The 21,815-nt window shown below is 39.1% G+C and overlaps 1 protein-coding gene across 4 annotated transcripts in view; it reads right to left on the bottom strand.

The window, feature by feature from the left end:
* WDFY4 (WDFY family member 4) overlaps nt 1-21,815 on the bottom strand; it is a 370,216-nt gene that overhangs the window by 289,759 nt on the left and 58,642 nt on the right. For all 4 annotated transcript variants that reach the window (XM_037056671.1, XM_037056674.1, XM_037056673.1 and 1 more), the window contains exons 10-11: nt 21,474-21,578; nt 19,551-19,741 (exon numbers count right to left, since the gene is read on the bottom strand). In XM_037056671.1, coding sequence (XP_036912566.1) covers nt 19,551-19,741; nt 21,474-21,578 — 296 coding nt within the window. The remainder of the gene's footprint in view (nt 1-19,550; nt 19,742-21,473; nt 21,579-21,815) is intronic.

Here is a 21,815-nt window from a genome sequence, read left to right as displayed (position 1 = left end):
GAGCATAAGGAAGAAATAAGCATTCAACCAGAACAGCAAGAAGAAAAAAGAATGAAGAAAGACGAGGATACTATAAAGTGCCTCTGGGACATATCCAAACACAGCAACATCCAAATTATAGGGATTCCAGAAGGAGAAGACTAAGAGCAAGGAATTGAACACTTATTGGAAACAAAATAATGAAAGAAAACTTCCCTAATTTGGTGAAGGAAGTAGACATACAAGTCCAGAAGACACAGAGAGTCCCAAACAGATAACTTGACCTTATCTGGGAAGCATTTTATCTGCCCTTCAGTCTAAATTATAGCTTTGCTGGATAGAGTAATCTAGGTTGTAGGTCCTTCCTTTTCCATCACTTTGAATACTTCTTGCCCTGGTTAGTGTGGCTCAGTGGATTGAGCACCAGCCCAGAAGCCAAAGGATCATGGGTTCGATTCCTAGTCAAGGCACAAGCCTGAGTTGTGGGCCAGGTCCCTAGTTGGGAGTGTGTGAGAGAGAATCATGCATTGACATTTCTACCTCTCTTTCTCCCTCCCTTCCCCTCTGTAAAATTAAATAAATAAAATCTTTTAAAAAAGAAACCATGAATACTTCTTGCCAGTCCCTTCTTGCCTACAAAGTATTTTTTGAGAAATCAGCTGACAATATTATGGGAATTCATTTGTAGGTAACTCTCTGTTTTTCTCTTCCTTCTTTTAAGATTCTCTCTTTGTCTTTAACCTTTGGCATCTTAATCCTAATGTGTCTTGGTATGGTCCGCTTTGGATTCAACTTCACCAAGCCATTACTACATGAAAAGTTAGAGGGACTTATTTTTTAAAAAGATCAAAACTATAAATATCAAAATAGCAACAAATTTACAATTACCAACAACTGAATCTTAAAACAAAACAAAACTACACAAACAACCAGAATAGGAACAGAATCACAGATATGGTGATCATTTTGGAAGATTACCAGCTGAGAGAGGGAAGGGGGAGGATGGAGGAAAATGTACAGGGAATAAGAACCATAATTGGTAGGTAAAAAATAGACATGGGGGTGTTAAGAAGAGTACAGAAAATAGAGAAGCCAACGAACTTACGCATGACCCATGGACATGAACTAAAGGGGCGTTGCTGGAGGTAATGAGAGTACTGGGCAAAAGGTGGCAAAGAGGGAAAATAGGGATGACTTTAATTGCATAGTCAATACAATAAATTTAAATAAAAAATAAGATTAGTGAACATCCTCAGGTGAGGATTTAAAAAATTAGAATGGCTATCACCAATAAACCAACAAAAACATGTGTTGTCAGGGTCCTAAACAAAAGGGAACCCTCTTGCACTGTTGCTGACAATGCAGATTAGAACAGCCACTGTGAAAAAACAGTATGGAGGTACCTCAAAAATTTAAAATGAAACTGCCTTATGACCCAGTGATTTCATTCTGGGTGTATATCTAAAGAAATCAAAACCCCTAATTTGAAAGGATATATGCACTCCTATGTTCATTACAGTGTTATTTATAATAGCCAACATATGGAAGCAGACCAAGTACTGATCAACAGACAAGTGGATAAAGCACTTGTGTTGTGGTACATATATACATGGGATATTAATTGACCATATAAAAATGAAATCCTAACATTTGTGACAACATGGATGAGCCTAGAAGTTAGAAGCTAAGTAAAATAAGTCAATCAAAGAAAAATACCATATTATTTTACTTATATGTGGAATCTAAAGAGCCAAATAAGTGAACAATCAAAATAGAAACACACTCATAGATTCAGAAAACAGACTGATGGTAGCTGGAGTGGAGAGGTGTTAGGGAACAGGCAAAATGTGAAGGGATTAAGAAGTACACATTCACTTTCTTCCTACTTCACCCTCTTTCCAGGAATGCCTTCTATGCCCTCCCTTTTCACATTAAACCTTCATTAAAGAGAATTTCTTGATTTCACTGCAAAATAAAGTACACATTAGTAGTTAAAAAATAGTCGAGATGTAAAGTAGGAAATTAGTCAACATTACTGTAACATATATGTATACTACCAGGTGCATCCTGGAAATATTGGGGGAATGCTTTGTAAAGTATATCATTGTATAATCACTATGCTGTACACATAAAACATACACAAAATAATATTGAATATAAACTGTAGGTGAAATATGAAATTTTTGTGTACAAAGAAAGAGAAAGAAAAATACCCCCAAATGCAAGGGCAACAATGAGTTTTAGATGGAAAAAGAAACCTAGAAAAAAAAGCAGTTACACATGGCCCATTGAAATACACAATATAAGGAAATGTAGAGAGCTAAATTACATCAATTTCATGAAACTGCAAGAGTGAAGGAGTCATCTTCTTTGATAAATCTAGGTATTACTAAACCAGGCAATGTACTCAACATGTATCTAGCTTAGCTCTCCAAATGATGGAGAAATAAGAGACTACAAGAAAATGTATTCTGTGAGATTGTTTGAGATTTTTTTTTGGTAGACCTGTATTACTATAAATTTCCCTCTTAGGACTGCCTTTGCTGGGTCCCATTGATTTGGAGTAGTCATGTTTTCATTTTCACTTATATCAAGATATGTTTTCATTTCCTACTTAATCTTACTGTTAGCCCATCAATTGTTTAGCAGCATGTTACATAAGACTCCATGTGCTTGTGTGTTTTTCAGTTTCTTTTCATGCGAATGATTTCTGGTTTCATGCTATTGTGGCTAGAGAAGATGCTTGATATTATTTCAATCTTCTTGATTTTTTAAAAATTTAATTCTTTTTCAAGTACAGTTTTCCATCCCCCACTCCCATCCCAGCCAACCCCTGTGCTCCTCACCTCCCTCCCATTGCCACCCCCAGTTAGTTGTTCTCCATGTGTCCTTTATGCTAGTTTCTGTGAATCCTTCCCCGTTTCCCATGAAGTTCCCTCTCCTCTCCCCTCTGGTCCCTGTCAGCCTGTTTTGAATTTCTGTGTCTTTGGTCATATTTTGCTAGCCTGTTTGTTTTGTTGTTTATGTTCCTGTTAAAGGTGAGATAATATGGTATTTGTCTTTCACCGCCTGGCTTATTTCACTCAGCATAATGCTTTTCAGTTCCATCCATGCTGTTGCAAACGGTAGTAGCTCCTTCTTTCTTTCTGCTGCATACAATTCCATTGTGTAAATGTACCATAGCTTTTTGATCCATTCATTTACCAATGGGCATCTAGGTTTCTTTCAACTCTTGGCTATTGTACATTGTGCTGCTATGAACATTGGGGTATATAGGTTGTTTTGGATTGGTGTTTTAGGGTTCTTAGGATATAATCCCAGCAGTGAGAATTGCTGGGTCAAAAGGCACATTCATTTTTAGTTTTCTTAGAAAACTCCATACTGTTTTCCACAGTGGTTGTACCAGTCTGCAATCCCACCAACAGTGAACTAGGGTCCCCTTTTCCCCACAACCTCTCCAACATTTGTTGTATTTTGCTTTGTTTATGATGGCCATTCTGACTGCTGTAAGGTGGTATCTTGTTGTGGTTTTAATTTGCAGCCCTCTGATAGCTAGTAATATTGTGCATCTTTTCGTGTGTCTCTGGATCCTCTGTATGTCCTCCTTGGAGAAGTGTCTGTTAAAGTCTTTGCCCATTTTTTAATTGGGTTGCTTGCCTTCTTAGAGTGGAGTCAAGTAAGTTCTTTGTATATTTTGGAGATTAAACCTTTGTCTGAGGTATCATTGGCAAATATGTTTTCCCAAACAGTTGGTTCTCTCTTTATCTTAATGCTATTTTCTTTAGCTGTGCAGAAGCTTTTTATTTTTGATGAGATTTCATTTGTTTATTCTTTCCTTTATATTCCTTGCTCTAGGGGAAATATCAGTAAAAATGTTGCTGCGTGGAATATCTGAGATTTTCCTGCCAATGTTCTCCTCTAGGAATTTAATGGTTTCACGGCTTATATTTAAGTCTTTAATCCACCTTGAATTAATTTTGGTGTATGGTGTAAGTTGATGCTTGAGTTTCATTTTTGTTTTTGCGTGTAGGTGTCCAATTCACCCAGCACCATTTGTTGAAGAGGCTATTTTTACTCCATTTTATGTCATTGCCCCCTTTGTTGAATATTAATTGACTGTAGAGAGTTGGGTTTAATTCTGGGCTCTTTATTCTGTTCCCTTGGTCTATGTGCCTATTTCTATGACAGTACCAGGCTGTTTTGATTAGAGTGGCCTTGTAATACAGTTTGATGTCAGGTATTTTAATCCCTCCTACTTTCTCTTTCTTTCTCAAAATTGTGCTGCTATTTGCAGTCATTTATGGTTCCATATAAATTTTTGAAGTGTTTGTTCTATGTCTGTGAAATATGCCATTGGTACTTTAATAGGTATTGTATTGAATCTGTAAATTGCTTTGGGTAGTATGGACATTTTCATGATATTAATTCTGCTAATCCATGAACGTGGTATATGTTTCCATTTGTTTGTGTCTTCCTTGATTTCTTTCTTCAGTGCTGTGTAGTTTTCTGCATACAGGTCTTTAACCTCCTTGGTTAGATTTATTCCCAGATATTTCATTTTTGTTTTTGCTATATCGAGTGTGATTTTTTTCTTGATTTCTGCTTCTGGTGTTTCATTGTTAGTATATAAAAATGCCTTTGACTTATGAATATTGACTTTGTATCTCACCATTTGCCAAATTCATTTATTAGTTCCAGCAGTTTTTGGGTAGAGTCTATAGGATTTTCCATGTGCACTATCCTGTCATCTGCAAACAATGACAGTTTTGTTTCCTCCTTTCTGATTTGGATGCCTTTTATTTCCTTTTCTTGTCTGATTGCTCTGGCTAAAACTTCCAATACTATATTGAATAGAAGTGGTGAAAGTGAACAATCTTGTCTTGTTCCTGATCTTAGTTGAAAAGCTTTTAGTTTTTGCCCATTGAGTATGATGTTGACTGTAGGTCTCTCATATATGGCCTTTATTATATTGAGGAATGCTCCCTCTATTCCCACTTTGTTGAGTGTTTTTATCATAAATGGTTGTTGTATCTTATCAAAACATTTTTCTGCATCTATTGATATGATCATATGATTTTTGTCTTTGCTTTTGTTTATGTGATGTATTACATTTACTGATTTGTGAATATTGAACCATCCTTGCATTTCTGGGATGAATCCCACTTGGTCATGGTGTATGATCTTTATAATGTGCTGTTGGATGCAATTTGCCATTATTTTGTTGAGGATTTTAGCATCTATGTTCATCAACAATATTGGCATGAAGTTTTCTTTCTTTGTTGTGTCTCTATCTGGCTTTGGAATTAGGATGATGCTGGCTTCATAAAAAGTGTGGGGGAGGTTTCCATCATTTTGGATTTTTTTGAATAGTCTGTGAAGAATAGGGGTTAGGTCTTCCTTAAAAGCTTTGTAGAATTCTCCTGTGAAACCATCTGGTGCAGGGCTTTTGTGTGACGGGAGTTTTTTGATTACTGCTTCAATTTTATTTGCTGTTATTGGTCTGTTCAGGCTTTCTGCTTCTTCTTCATTGAGTTTTGGAAGATCATATTTTTCTACAAATCTGTCCATTTCACCTAGGTTTTCAAATTTCTTGGCATACAGTTCTTCGTAGTAATGTCTTACAATTCCTTCTATTTCTGTGGTGTCAGTTGTAATCTCTCTTCTTCCATTTCTGATTGTGTTTATTTGGGTCCTCTCCCTTCTTTTCTTGATTAGCCTACTTAATGGCTTGTCGATTTTGTTTATCTTTAAAAAAAAAACAGCTCCTGGATTCATTGATCCTTAGAATTGTGCTTTTAGTTTCTATGTCATCTAATTCTGCTCTGATCTTGGTTATTTCCTTCCTTCCACTTGCTCTGGGCTGTCTTTGTTGTTGTTCCTCGAGTTCTTGTAGGCATAGGGTTAAGTTATTTTTTTGAAATGTTTCTATCTGTTTTAGATAGGCCTGTATTGCTATGAACTTCCCTCTCAGGACTGCCTTCACTGTGTCCCATAAGTTTTGGGTTGTTGTGAGTTCATTTTCTTTTGTTTCCAGAAACTTTTTGATTTCTTCCCTAATTTCATTCTTGATCCATTCATTGTTTAATAGCATACCATTCAGTCTCCATGCTTTTGGGTGTGCTTTCCCCCCCCCCTCGAGGTTGTTTTCTAGTTTCAGTCCCTTGTGGTCAGAGAAAATTCTTGGTATAATGTCAATTTTCTTGAATTTGTTGAGGCTAGTTTTGTGCTCTATCATGTGGTCTATATTTAAAAATGTTCCATGTGCATTTGAAAATAATTTGTATTTAGCTTCTTTGGGATAAAGGGCCCTATATATATCAGTTAAGTCCGTTTCATCTAGGGCATCGTTCAATGCCACAATATCTTTGTTGATATTTTGTTTGGAATATCTGTCCATTTTTGATAGTGGGGTATTAAAATCCCCTACTATTATTGTGTTACTGTCAATATCTTTCTTGAAATCCTCTAAGATTTTCTGTATATATTTGTTTGCTCCTATGTTGGATGCATATATATTTATGATGTTAATGTCTTCTTGGTGGATTCTTCCCTTGAGTATTATGAAGTGACCTTCTGGGTCTCTCTTTTGGCCCTTTTTTTGAAGTCTACTTAGTCTGATGTGAGTATTGGTACCCTGACTTTTTTTTTTCTTGTCTCTTTGCTTGGAAAATTTGTTTCCAGCCCTTCACTTTTGGCCTGTGCAGGTCTTTTGTCCTGAGGTGGGTTTCTTGTAGACAGCATATGTGTGGGTCATTCTTTCTTATCCATTCAGCTATTCTATATGTTTTGATTGGAACATTTAATCCATTTACATTTAATGTTATTATTGATAGATACTTATTCATTGCCATTTTTGTACCTGTGTTCCTCTCTGTCTCTTTTTCTTCCTTTCCTTACAGCAGTCCTTTTAGCATCTCTTGCAGAGCTGGTTTGGTGGAGGCATATTCTTTTAGACTTCTTTTGTCTTGGAAGCTCTTTTTTGGCCTTCTATCTTGATTGAAAGCCTTGCTGGGTAAAGTAGCCTTGGTTGTAGGCCTCTGTTTCTCATTACTTGGAATATTTCTTCCATTCTTTTCTTGCTTGGAGCTTTTCCATTGAGAAGTCAGTAGTTAGCCTTATTGGGGCTCCCTTGTATGTTAATTCGATTTTCTCCCTTGCTGCCTTTGTCTTGGAATTTTGCCATTTTAATGATGATGTGTCTTGAAGTGGGCCTCTTTGAGTTCCTCTTGATTGGGCCTCTCTGTGTTTCCTGGATTTGTGTGAATTTTTCTCTCACCAAATTAGGGAAATATTCCCTCATTATTTTTTTCAAACAGGTTTTCTATCCCTGTTCTTCCTCTTCTCCTGCTGGTATTCCTATTATTCGGATATCATTACGTTTCATATTTTCTTGCATTTCTCTTAATCCCTCCTCATTCTTTCTCAGCCTCTTTTGCTTTTCTTGCTCTGTCTGGGAGATTCTTTCTACTCTGTCCTGTAGCTCACTGTAGTGATCTTCTGCTTCATCGATCCTGCTTTTGATTTCTTCCACTGTGTTCTTCAGTTCAGAACTTGAGACACGTGGTTATAAACTAAGGGGGGCAGAATGGTGGGGGAGGGAGGGTGCGGGTGGAAGGGATTGAAGGGGGGAATAGAACAACTGTAATGGCATAATCAATAAAATATATTAAAAAAAGAGAGAAAAAAAAGAAATTGTGTTCTTAATTTCCTCTTGTCCTTTACCGATGGTTTCTATTTCCTTTTTCATGTTGATATAGTTTGCGGTGAGTTCATTGTAGCTCCACTGTAGTTTCTTTTAGCTCGTTGTAAGCTCTTTGAATTTCCTGATAACCAGTGCTTTGAATTCAATATCTGATAGTTGACTTGCCTCTATTTCATCTAACATTCTTTCTGTGGCTTCCTCCTTTCCTTTCATTTGGGGGTTGTTTTTTAGTCTTCCCATTGTTTGTGAGCCTCTTCTTGTTATCCTCAGCTTCTTAAATTGATCTGTTTTTACTCCTTGGGTTATGGTGTGAACTTGTGTGGTGGAATGCCTGTGAAATTCCATGGTGCAGACTCCTTCAGTTATCCTGGTGTGCTCTGCTTCCACCTACTTCTTTTTTTTGTTTTGGTTTGGTTTTTTTGTGATCAGTTGGAGGGGGAGGCAAGGTGGTTTATGACAGCAGGAGACTATTCTGTGATATTTACAGAAACAGCCAGTAGAGAAATGATACATGATCCCCTGGCTATGTGCAGAGATAACCATAATCTTCAACCCCACTAGTCCCTTTTTAGAAAAAATGGAAGGAAGACAAAGCTCTTGTTGGGGAGGGAAGGTTTGTGATTTGGATCTAGAAAGGAGTGAGGTCAGATTCTGAGGTAAGGTGAGAATAAAGGATAGTAAATATGTGTAGTGTGAGAGAGAATAGAGTTAATCACTACAGAATTATAGTTCAGGCAACAATGTAGTTGGCTAAGAACTGGTGGGGGGTGTTGTGTAGTATTTACAATAGTATGTAATAGCTATTATTTACAATAATATTAGAGGAACAATCATATGACAGAAGCTATGATATACCAAGATTAGGGAGTACTGGACCTTCGGGCAAGGGGAATTAAAGGACAGTAAATTAACAATACAATATGATTGAGGGGAGAGGGAAACCTGTCAAGTAACACAACATATCCAGACAAGGGAAAAAAGACTATACAGAAAGAGGGGGGAATACAGAGATACCATTAAAATATAAGATGTAAGAATAATGACAAAATAAGTAAAAAATACAAATATGCAGTAACTTGTAGTTTTTCTATTATAGCAAAGTAAATTTTGTCTCTGTTTCTACTGTTGTGATGCCCCCTCTTTGAGTCCAACTCTGGTCTTTTCGCCTTTCCAAGTCTTTTGTCTCACTTCAGGGGGAGAGGGGAAAAAGAAAGAAAAAGAGGAAAAAGAAAAAAAGGGGGCAACAGATGGGAGGAAAAAGCAGTAGGTTTGGAAAGAAAGGAAGAAGAAATAAAACAAGAAAGCAGAAGAGAGAGGGTAAAAGTAAAGAAAGATAAGAGAATAATAAAGTTAAAGAAATAAAAGATTATTTAAAAACAAAAAACCCAAAAAATAAAAATAAAAAATAAAAACAAAAAAAACAAACAAAAAAAACACCTCTTGTTGGTTTCCAGCTGATCAAACCTTTTCTTCTGGTTTCACTAGCTGCAGCAGCCTGAGGAGCTATTAGTGTGGCCTTCCTCGCTTCTCAGTGAACTCGACCAGTCTCACCAGTGCCCTCACATGATCCAGACTGGCGTCACTCTCCAGTGCCCCACTGAGAGCAGATTTTCCCCCAGGATTACCAGTCCTGGCCTGGAGTGAGGGCGCATGCTCCTAGCCAGGCTTTCCTGGTCTTGCAGGCTTGGGCATGGACCTTTCCCAGTGCTAGGGCAGAACGCACAGGGCAACTCTCAATTCTCCCAAGCTGGCAACCACAGCCTGACTCCCGGCGTTTTTCAGTCTGCGCCCGGCTAGGTAGGGAGGGAGCTGATGACTGGCTCTATTCCAGGGGCCTTGCTAGCAGCCCAAGGCTCCCCAAGACTGTGGCAGACTCGGGTCAGACCCCATGCTACAGGGAATGCATGGGCGACTCTCAGTTCTCCCAATCTAGCAACCACAGCCTGACCCCATGGGTTATCAGAGCTCTCTGGTTTGCTTCCTAGTGCCCACTCCTCTCTCTGCCAGTACAGGCACACCAATCTCTCCTGGTGTTTTCCAATCTGTGCCCGGCTGGGTAGGGAGGGTGCTGATGAGTGGCTCTCTCCCAGGGTCTTTGTTTCCCACCCTCGGCTCTCAGAGACCAAGGCTGCCTGGCCAGGGCCTTGGCGGGTCCCAGCAGAGGGCCTGCAGCCTCTGCGCTGTTCCCTCATACCTTGTTGACCTGTGGTTTCTCCTCTCCTCAACCTCTGGTCACTCAGTGTCCACTACACTTTCTGGAGTCCTTCCTTCCTATACGTTGGGTCCCTGTTGGCTATCCACTGTGCTCCTCCACAGATCAGCCCAGTTTTTCTCCGGTGGGTGGGGGGAAGTGAAATCCTTTGTCCTACTCCGCTGCCATCTTCGGCTCATAGCTCTTCTTAATTTTATAGAGACTCATTTTCTGTCCTAATATGTTATCTAGCCTAGAAAATGTTCCACATGCAACTTGAAAAACTGTATATTCTGCTCCCTTGGGATGAAATGCTTTAAAAATATAAATTTAATTTATCTAGTCAAGGGTGTCATTTAAGGCCATCGTTTCCTTGTTGATTTTCTGTCTGGAAAATCTATCTATTGATATTAATGAGCTGTTAAAGTCCTCTGCTATGACTTTATTACTGCCTGTCTCCTCAATGCCCATCAAAATTTGCTTTATATATGTAGGTGCTTCTATGCTGGGTGTATAACTGTTTACAAGGGTAAAATCCTCTTGTTGGACTGATCCCTCTATCATTATGCAGTGTCCTTTGTTTCCTATTATGGCCTTTGTTCTAAAGTCTATTGTGTCTGATATAAGTATTGTCACCCAGCTTCTTTTTTGTTTCCATTTACTAAAATATTTTTCCATCCCTTTATTTTCAGTTTGTGTCTTTCAATCTGAAGTGGGTTTCTTTCAGACAGCAGTTTTATTTATCTCATTTTCTTATCCACTCAGCTACTCTATGTCTTTAATTAGAACATTTATATCCATTTGCATTTAAGGTGCTTACTTAATAGGAATATAGTTATCACCATTTTATTATTCACATTTATGTTCTTTTTTTTTCATCTGCTACTTCTTAAAGAAGCCCCTTTAACATTTCTTGGGACACTGGTTTAGGAAAGACAAAGTCCTCTAGCTTTTTCTTCTCTTGGGAGCTCATTATTTCTCCTTCAATTTTAAATTATAGCAGTGCAGGTCAGGTAGTCTTGGTTGTAGGTCCTTGGTTTTCATATCTATGAGTATTTTGTGGCAATCACTTCTGGCCTCAAAAGTTCTTGTTGAGAAATCAGCTGACAGTATTATGACAGCTCCTGTGTAGGTAATTTTCTCTCACTGCTTTTAAGATGCTCTCTTTGGAAGATCATCTGGAGTTCCAATCAAGATGGAGGCATAGGTAGAAATGCTTCACTTCCTCAAACAACCAAAAGAAGGATAACAACCAATTTAAAAACAATAAACAACCATAACTGCCAGAATAGTAAACTGCATGGAACTCTGATAACCAAGCAGTTAAATACACATTCATCCAGACCAGTAGGAGGAGCCAGAGACAGGTAGCCAGACAGGAGGAAAGAACCCACGGAAAGGGCAGTGGTCCATGCAAGTAAGGAGGGGCTGACTCACCAGGAAACCAAAGACTCAAAATCTCTAGCAGTAAAATACTATTTGGGTTGTGAAGGCATGAGAAACTCCATTTCACAGGATAGTTGGAAAGTGGGGCTAGAGAAGAGTGAGCCAGAAGCATTGTTCCCTCTCTGACCCCTCCCTCACAGACAGCACCACAACACAGGAAAGAGGGTTGCCCTGCTCTGGCCAGTACCTAAGGCTCCACCCCCTTACAACTTAATAGGTATGCTGAAACAAAGAAACATGGTCCAAGTAAAATAACAGATCAAAACTCCAGAAAAAGAGCTAAGTGACAGGGAGATAGACAATATGTCTGACACACAGTTCGAAATACTGGTAATCAGGATGCTCACAGAATTGATTGAGCTCTGTTGCAAAATGGAGGAAGAAATGAAGGCTACACAAAGTGAGATAAAGCAAACTATACAAGGCACCAACAGTGAAAGGAAGAAAATCAGGACTCAAATCAACAATTTTGAACAAAAGGAAGAAATAAATACCCAACCAGAACAGAATGAAGAAATAAGAATTTTTTAAAATGAGGAGAGGTTTAGGAACCTCTGAGACAACTTTAAGCACTCCAACATCAAAATCATGGGGCTGCCAGAAAGAGAAAGGGAAGAACAAGAAATTGAAAACTTCTTTAAAACAATAATGAAGGAAAACTTTCTCATTTTGGCAAAGGAAATAGACTTCCAGGAAATACAGGAAGCTCAGAGAGCCCCAAAGAAACCGTACCCAAGGAGGAACACACCAAGGCACATCATAATTACATTACCCAAGATTAAAATGAAGGAGAGAATTCTAGAAGCAGCAAGAGATAAGGGGACAGTCACCTACAAAGGAGTGCCCATCAGACTTAACAGCTCATTTCTCAAAGGAAACCTTACAGGCAAGAAGGGGTTGGAAAGAAGTATTCAAAGTCATGAAAGGCAAGGGCCTATGTCTAAGATTACTCTACCCAGAAAAGCTATCATTTAGAATGGAAGGGCAGATAAAGTGCTTCCAAGATAAGATAAAGTTAGAGGAATTCATCATCACCAAATCCTTATTATATGAAATGTTAAAGGGACTTATCTAAGAAATGGAAGAAGATCAGAATCTATGAACAATAAAATGACAACTTAAAACTATCAATAACTTACCCTTAAAAATCAAAAACAAACTAAGCAAACAACTAGAATAGGAACAGATTCACAGAAATGAAGATTACATGGAGGGTTATCAATAGGGAGGGAGAGGGGGAGAAATGGGAAGAAATGTACAGGGACTAAGAAGCATAATTAATAGGCATAAAATAGACAGGGGAGGTTAAGAATAATATAGGAAATGGAGAATCCAAAGGACTTATATGTACAACCCATGGGTGAGGGGTATGCTGGAGGGTGAGGGGGTGCAAGGTAGAGTGAGGAGAAAGGGGAGAAAAAGTTGGAGCAACTATAATGACATAGTCAATAAAATATACTTTTAAAAAAAGATGTTCTCTTTGTCTCTAACCTCTATCCTTTAAATTATGATGTGTCTTGGGGTGGGCTTCTTTGGGTTCTGCACTTCATGGACTTGTATGTCTATTTCCTTCACCAGGTTAGGGAAGTTTTCAGTCATTATTTCTTCACACAGGTTTTTAATCCTTTGTTCTCTCTTCTCCCTCTGGTACCCCTATGATGCAATGTTGATGTTTTCCCAGATCAACTGGGAAACTACTCTCACTTTTTATTCTCTTTTTATTTTTGCTGTTCCAGTTAAGTATTGTCTGCTACCTGGTCTGTCAAGTTGTTGATTGGATCCTCTGCTTCATCTCATCTGCTATTGATTCGTTGCAGTGTATTCTACATTTCAGTTATTGTATTCTTCATTTCTGACTGGTTCTTTTTCATTGTTTTGATGTTCTATCTTTCATTTTTAGTATCTTTTTGCTGAAGTTCTCATTAAGTTTCTTGAGCATCCTTATAACTACTATTTTTTAACTCTGTATCTGGTAGATTGCTTGCCTACATTTTATTTCCTTTTCTTATATAGTTTTCTTGTGTTCTTTCATTTGAGACTTTTCTTTGCTCATTTTGGCTGCCTCCATGTGTTTGCTTCTCTGTGTATTAGGTAGGTCTGCTACATCTTCCAGTCTTCACCAGGTGGCCTTATGTAGCAGGTGACCTGTGGGCACAGTGGTACACTTTCCCTGATATTGGACCTGTGTGGTCCAGAAGTTTCCCTTCTATGGGTGGTGTGTGCCCTCCTGTTGTAGTTGAGCCTCAACTGCTATTGTCACATCAGTGGGTGGAATTGACTTTCAGGCTGAGTGGCTGTGAGTGTTCACCACAATAACAGTGTATAGGCTGCTGTACTGGGCTAACCACCATGGAGTGGGATTTGCCCCAGGGGGCTTTGGTATCTGCTAAGTCACTTGAAGATCTAATCTGGTGGTGCTTGTTTTGGTCTGAAGTGACCACTGGGTATGTTGGTTCTTGGTCCTTTTTGGAGGGGCTCTGATGCAGGTCAAGGTTAGCTGCTGCCTGTGACTGGCCCAAGGCTACTGGTAAAAGTAATCCATGGTTGGAAATGGCCTGTTCTGGGCCTAGATGACTGGGGAAGATTTCAAATTGTGAACTAAGGCTATTTTCTGCCAGTACCTGGCCTGAGAACACTCAGCAAAAGGCACAGAACACCCCAAGGCCTGCCATCACCTGCCAGCTGCCCATAAGCCTCAGCCCCTGAAAGAACCTCAAACTATATGCAAATTTTGGTGAGGCAGGGTCTCATGGAGTCACCAGAGTGGGGAAAATGTTCATTAGGTCAATGCAGGTTCAGACCTGCCCCCAGTGACAAGTCTGGGGCCACTTAGCAAAGGCACAGGATTCAGTGAGGCCAGCTGCTGCCTGTCTACAGACCTTTGAGAGTTTCTCAGATCATAGCTAAGAAAGATCATAGCTAAGCCTAGATCAGATTCCTGCTGCTAAAAGAACATCTGGCAGTATGGGAACTGGTTGAGGTGGGTCCTCAGGGGGTCATTGGGGTGGGGTGAGTGGTGTTCACAGGCTACTGCAGATTCAGATTTGGCAATGCAGTAGAAGGGCTCAACACAGGAAAGATGGTGCTTGTCTGTCAGATGGGTCAGAAAAAAGCTCAATACAAGAACAATGGCTACTGTCTCTGCAGCCCTCGCTCTGAAGCCGTGTATTTCAGTTTCTCCCTGTGTATCTCTGGCAACCTCTGAGCTGCTGTCCCTTCACCCAACCTAGGGTGAGTGATTTCGAAAGAATGAGTCTGTGTGTGAGCCCTTTAAGAGGATGCCTAGGTTTCCAGCAGCCTTTCATCTCACCCAGACTAATGGAATCCCCACTGATTTTTATAGGTGTTGTAGGGTCTTCTCTTCCCAGCACTGGAGAGCCTGATATGGATCTGGTATCTCTTACTCCTCAGGAGGACAGCTGGAGCTGAGATATTCCTCCTGATCCTCAATTGCCACACATGACTGTGGGGCCAGAACGTTTGTGGACTCCTCCCCTTCCACCAGTCATTACATGTCTTCTTCTGTATATCTATAGTTATAGAACTTCTGTACAGCCAGTCTTCAGATGAATCCCCAGGCTGATTGTTCTATCATTTATTTGTAATTTTTACAGTCATCAGAGGAATCAAGCACAGGATTTACCCCACCCCCCATCATTTTGACCTAACTACTTCTGAATTTGGCTCAAAACAAGGAAAGGTTGATATTTGTAGTCATGTCCTTAAGGAGAAGCACATAAATTATTAGAGCAGGTTCTCTAAACTAGTGATGTTCAGTGAATGTGAAAGCTTGGCATAGCAACACTGAGCTGTCTAGACTGGGAAAAGCCTGTCTCTCTGTAGCAGCATCACCAAAGCTGCCTACCCCTACCACTAACCCTGGGGACTCTACGGTCAGGAGACACCACAGACAAATATCCTGTGTCTGGGCCTGCCTTGTATGAGAAACTCACTCCTGATGATATTATTTCTTTATCTGAATTGGAAATACACTCCAGCCTTTAAATATGTGTGGTGGTGCCTTCTTCCTGCCCCTGAAAACCCACAGAAAAGACTAAAGTTTAGCCACTAATCACTGGTGTGTGTTACAGCATGCATTGCATGATCTAGACCTGACCTTCTCATTGCTGGTCACATGACTCCTGCCCTGAACAATAAATAAATCATAAAGACATTGGGAAATCTTACGCTCTAGGGTATTAAGTCATCCAAATTTATGTGAGAAATTTCGGTGGCTCCTAAACCTTAGAAAGTTATTGAAAATAAATGAAATGGATGGAACTCTTCTGTTTATCATACAACAAAACAAATAACAAAAAGAGGAAATGATTTAAAAACAAAATAATCAGACTATTGACAATCATCTTAACACAGATAACCACTAAAATTTCCTCTTCCCTCAAGAAACCACCTTCCACTTTTGTCTAATTTGACACCAGCTATTGCTCAAAAGGACTGGTCCATCATTCAAGATGGAAAGAGACATGAGTTGGCATAGTAAACACACAATACAATATAAAGGTAATGTATTATAAACTTGTATACCTGAAACCTATATTAACCAATGTAACCCCAATAAATTCAATTAAAATTTGTCATTCCTCACATAAAAAAATAGAGCAATTACAAATATTCTATAATAACAAAAAGGCAAAGAGTATTTAGAACAGATATTTTTTAAAGAGAAGCAACCCAATACCAGTTCTCCTTATGATCTCTGTCTCTCAGAATGTCTGTTCCCTGTCATTTCTAGATGGCTCTTTTTTCCTCCTGTTAGGAGTGGGGAGGAGAAAGGGATGGTTGTCCTTAATTATTGCTTTGTTTGATTTATTAAATTCAGAGTAATTATCTAAAATGGGGTAATCTCATTAGAACTTAGACTGCTCTATTATTTCTGGGGATGGGGTTAATTTCATATTTGCAGAGTCATAAACTAAAGAGTTCAAAATCCAATTACAAAGGCTTAATTTCATAGCAACTAAAAAGAAACATTTCTGTCATAAAGGAAAATAAATACTGTGCTACTTCAGGAAAATTTGTCAGGAACTGGGGGCCTAGGAGAAGGGTCTCCATTACTGTCATTCAACTCTGCGTGATAATGCATCACCAAGGCTGGTGAGTCTGCGGAAGGGAGTAAATTTAATCAGCTAAAGTCGAAGTAATCAGGCTAGGGTTGACACATTTCAAGAAAGGTCAGCATTAAGCCCATTTTCTTCTCCTTAACTCAGTTACCATGTCATCGTCTTTGAGTTAGTATTCCTCCAGCCTGAACCTATAAAATGAATGTCTGCTGCAAAGCGCTAACTATGTTAGAACTAACAGGATTTATTTCACATCCTATTATTCGTTATTTCTCATAATTTTCCATGTGTCATGCTGGAAGACTGGTGAGGTAATATGATTAAGCTCAGAGTTGAATAGCTAAATATATATTAGCAAATCAATCTGAATTTGTGCATAACCCAATCATGGCCCCACCTGCTATGGAGAGGAAATTCATTTGCTTACATTCCTCTTCAACTCAGTTATCATTTGCCAGAATTAGGTGGTGAAGTCACATGTGCTTCTGTGTTGGTATGAAAGCACCACTGGGATTTGGAAACAACTTCCCTAAATTGGGTGTTTCTGGCTGATTCTGCCTCAAGGAAGGGAGATGAGGATGATACCATGATGTGAATGCACTTCAGAGATGGCAAATCTTTATAGGTGGCAGGGAGAACTGACTTTTAGTTCCCCCTACTTCATAACTTCCCCCTCATTCTAAATCTGACCCATTTTGTAGGCATAGTGCCTCAGGTAGCATCCACTTACAACTTCTAAAAAGGGAGTCCGGCCAGAAAGATCTAATTTTACATCTTTGTTTCTAAAGTTCCAAGGGGTTCCCAAGGTGACTGAGAAAAAATAGAAATCCCACATCAAATTTCAACAAATGTTGGATAGGTGTTCACATGATTCAGTGGTGGCCGAATCTGGAAAAGACACTTGGGCCCCATCCCTCCCCATCACACACTAGAACAGCAATATTTTGACAGTGTTGGTCCTGGGAGAGCAATAGCACCTCTAGGTGCCCTCCTGACTGCCCAGGGAAAAGACAGCACATTGAGCCCAGGGTTTGACTTTGTTAAATAAGCTTACACAGTATTTACCCCTGACGTGCTTTCTTGATAGTGTGATTCTGAAATGATATTGAATCTGTAAAACACCATAATGGCTTTACATTGCTAATTTTAGAAATTCATACTATTACCCAAGGGCCAGCACTCCAATAAGGTGCCTCTAGGCTACAGAATAAATAAGATTAACTTTTCCATGAGCAAAAAAGAGCTCTTTTCTACAATGAACACAGAAACACTCACACTCTCCAAGCAAAGTAAAAATGTAACATTCTTCTCTGTAGGTCTGTTTGACTTTCCATATCAGAAACAAATGGAGATTCCAATTATTCACCCAGTAGAGAACCAAAGTCCTGACTACTTTGGCCCATGCCTTCTCTGGTCCTTAACACAATAAGGGGCATGCAAGTCAAGCAGAATATGGATATAATAGAAAAAATGCAGCAAATAGTATGATGAAGAGGAAAGACCACTAGATTTTAAGTCACTAGTCTTAGGTTCAAACTCAACTTCATCATTTAGTAATAGAAGCTCTTAGACATGTGTACTGGAATATTAAGACTGGCAGGGCTGGGAATATAAGACAGAAACCTGTACTTGAACAAGAATTAAATAAAAATTAAAATTAAAAAAAGACTGGACCAAAGGAAGCTAAGGTCCTTCCCAGCTGTAAATTGTCAGTAATTCTTGATATTTCTCTCCCTTACTCTCTTCATTATGTGCTCCCTTCAGTTCCTTCACTTCACATAATCATGAGACTCTACTGTCTTTCAAATTGTATTAACTTTCCTTTTTTGTCCATATAAATCGCCATCAATAATTTTTTGGCCCTGTAATTAAATTACTCTCTGGTTCTTGTCATCTGTGAAATCCATGATAGTTATGGGCATAATGTCACTTTCAGATGCACCTCTCAAGATGCTTTGGCCATGCCTACCACCCGCAGGCTTAGACTACATGATAACAGTAACACAGCTACTTCAATATCTGCTATGGGTACTATACAGAGAAAAAGTAGTTAAAATAAACCAAACACTATGCTCTAACTTTTTTTGTAAATGGTCATTGATAATTGAGGTTGATGGTTTAATTTTGGAAGTCAGAGCAACTTCATATTTTCTTTAGTTCTCCATTGTGGTGTGTTACTGACACAAGAGCATGTGTTTTACATGGGACTGTGTTGCACATATTTGTGAGGGGTCCTGAGCTCAGTTACCTGGGGGATATCTGAATTTACATCTGTTCTTCTTTTAAACAGCATATAACCAAAGGAAGAAGATATTCCTTAAGGCATGAACCCAGAAAAAACAAAAGAAACTAAAGAGCAGGAACAGCAACAAAATTGTGAATCCTAACCAGCAGAAAAGCTGATGACAGTGACACTAGCTATCTTTAACTGTTTTAAGATAATTTAATTAAAAAATTTACTCCTTTTTGCTGCCTAAAGTTGACACCCACTGCTCACTTTGGCCTTTTCCCCCTTTTTCTATCTCAGATATTCTCTGTGCACCTTCCCAAACCATGGCCAGCAGCTCCCAGATGGTGAGGGCTGTGTGTCACCCACTGGGTGTCAGAGGCACTATGCATCAGACCTGGTAATTGCTAGGTGCTCACTGAGTGTTGGCCCAGTGAATGAGGCAGCTGCTTGGGGACAAATGACTAAGGTTCCTCTTCTGTGATTTACAGGGTCACTGGGAAATAGCTGTCCAGCCAGGGACTACGTGTCCTGTCACTCATGTTCAACGTGAGTCCTGTTCAAAGTTGTACCTGAAGAAAATTGCACGAAGGCTACCATATGCCAGTTGTAGGTCTGAACAAAGATGCGTTATGTAACTCTCCATGTTTTCCATTCCTCTGCCTTCTGGCTGGATTAGATGCCCAAGTGACAGCTGTCCCTGGAGGACACCCTTCTCCAATCATTGATTGGACTGTACACAAGAAAGAAACTTCTGGGTCAGGCTCCTGAGGATGTGGGGTTTATTTGTTATTGCAACTACTACTAACTTATCTGTATAATACAGTGACCAAATGAATGAATGATCAACATTGGCCTGTGCCAATGTTGATCACCTGCTATGTATCCATGGACAAACCCATCACAAAGAGGACTTGACATCACCTTTAGGAGATCCAGTTTCAGATGCAGTTCCCCTCGAGTGGATGAACACAAAGCACCCACAATGATGCTCATGTATTCCTCAGTATTGATGACTGAGAGCTGTTCCAAGATGCTGAGTGAGGCTCCCCGGTACCATTCGTCATCCAGGAAGATCTTGATGAAGGGCACCATGCCATGGTCTTTCAGGACAACTGCAGACCAGACAGACAGTATGGGCTAGAGTGATGGAGGCTTCTGCATGTCAGTGCCAATTATAAGAAAGCTTTTCCTTACAATATCCAAATTTTGTTTTGCTACACTTTTATGTGCCTCTTTTGGCCATTATATATTTTTTCTAATTCTATACACACTGTTAAAATGAGAAGAGGAAAAGAGAAACTTTACAGTAGAGAATTAAAAGAAAAAATTTTTCTCCAGTGAGAATTCTGTTTTGGGAAAAAAACATTTTTTTAAATTTGGAAACCTAAGTAATACAAACATTAATTAGATATACCTATCCTGTTTATTTCTATATAATTCCCTAATCCAAGGCAGAGGCAATTCTCTCTTTCTCTCTCTCTCTCTCTCTGTCTCTCTCTCTCCCTCTCTCTCTCTCTCTCTTGCCAAAATTATCAGTGAAAGCAAACTAGAATTGAAGTTAAGAACATACTTAATTCTTTGGCATTTTCTTGAAAAAAGGGGAGATTAAAGAAACTTGGTGGGTAGTATGTTTTTGCTTCAAAGTAATTCTAAGAATTTCTTCCCCATGATTAATATTTGGAGTGATCATGTGGAATGAAAGCTAGGAAGTATCTGGATTATTCAAATGGCATGATTTGGATTTGACTGGTCAACTCCACAGGCAGGAGTGGCCAGGTGCTCCCTACATGGAAATTGCCTTTTTAAAAGTAGATTCCTGAGCTCTATGTTGGCCTGCTGCTAATTAAACCTCTGGGAGGGAGCCTAGAAATATGCACTTTAACCAGCACCACCAGGGACTTTTTAATAATTTAGCATTAGAGACCCTCTGTCATAGGAAATTGTCATTCATATTTGGTATAGGTGATCTATGAGGGCTTCAGATAAAGACACCCCAAATCACCAAATTCACTGCTGTCACTTTTTCAATGCACTGCTTCATAGTATAATATATATGTATGCATATTCTGTGCACATATTTTTTAAAGAAACAACATAGAAGGTTCATAATCTTAGGAAATTAAAAAAATTTTGGGTGGATGAAACTACTAAGTCCATCATAGGCTGGAAGCACATCAAATTAATTCTCTTAAAAAGTAAAATCTTTTTTGACTGTATTTTACAATTTGGCTTTTTTATTGTTGTTCAAGTATAGTTGTCTCCATTTTACCACCACCACTCCCTACCACCCCACCCATCCCCACCTCCTACCCTTGATCCTATCCCCCTTTGGCTTTGTCCATGTGTTCTGTATATATGTTCCTTGATGACCCTTCCCTTTTTTATTTCCTGGTAACCCACTCCCCTCTGGTTACTGTCATTTTGTTCTTTATTTCAGTGTCTCTGGTTCTATTTTGCTTGCTTGTTTGTTATCTTGCTGCACTGACTGTATCCCTTAAAAAAAATTCTAATAAACAAGTAGAATTCTTTTTAAAGCAAACAGTCAGCACAGCAAGATATTAACAGATTTTACATGAAAGCATGAGGTGGGGGATACTCTTTGATCTCTTAAATTTAGGATATATTTTTTATTCATAAACTTATTTATCAGCTTGAAAAGTAAGAGGTGTCAACCAAGGTGTCTACCAATTTACTCATAAACATTGAATATAAACCAGAAAATAGTTATTAACCACACATTCGTGCTGGTCATTCCTTGTATATAACCTTTGATCATTGACATAAATTACTTAAAACAGTTCATGTTTTCCCAAGCAATGATAAGCAAATTTGGTGCATCTTTACCTGCATTCCGAACTGAGCCTTTCAGAAGCGTGACTACAGTTTTCAGCATCACACAGGTCAATTCTCTTTCTGGATCCTGAATGCCAAGAGAGGACTCTTTGTTTCCTGCCACATTTAAAGAGCAATAAAAACATTTTAAATGCACATTGTATGATCTCAAATTTCTGATTCCCTTAGTTTTCTGTCCTCTTAAGGAAATGTGAATATAATGCTTCCATTATAAGAGAGTGTGCATTCAATTTATAAGATGTAACTCTACTACACCTTAGAGCAGTGGTTCTCCAACTGAACCACATTAAAACCTCCCAGAGGGCCCATTGTTAAAATCCAGAAGCTGGTTCC

The sequence above is a fragment of the Sturnira hondurensis genome, unplaced genomic scaffold (genome assembly GCF_014824575.4).
Source record: "Sturnira hondurensis isolate 20B ecotype Veracruz unplaced genomic scaffold, ASM1482457v3 Scaffold0009125, whole genome shotgun sequence".
Classification (NCBI taxonomy): domain Eukaryota; kingdom Metazoa; phylum Chordata; class Mammalia; order Chiroptera; family Phyllostomidae; genus Sturnira; species Sturnira hondurensis.
This window is presented reverse-complemented; position numbering and strand designations above follow the sequence as displayed.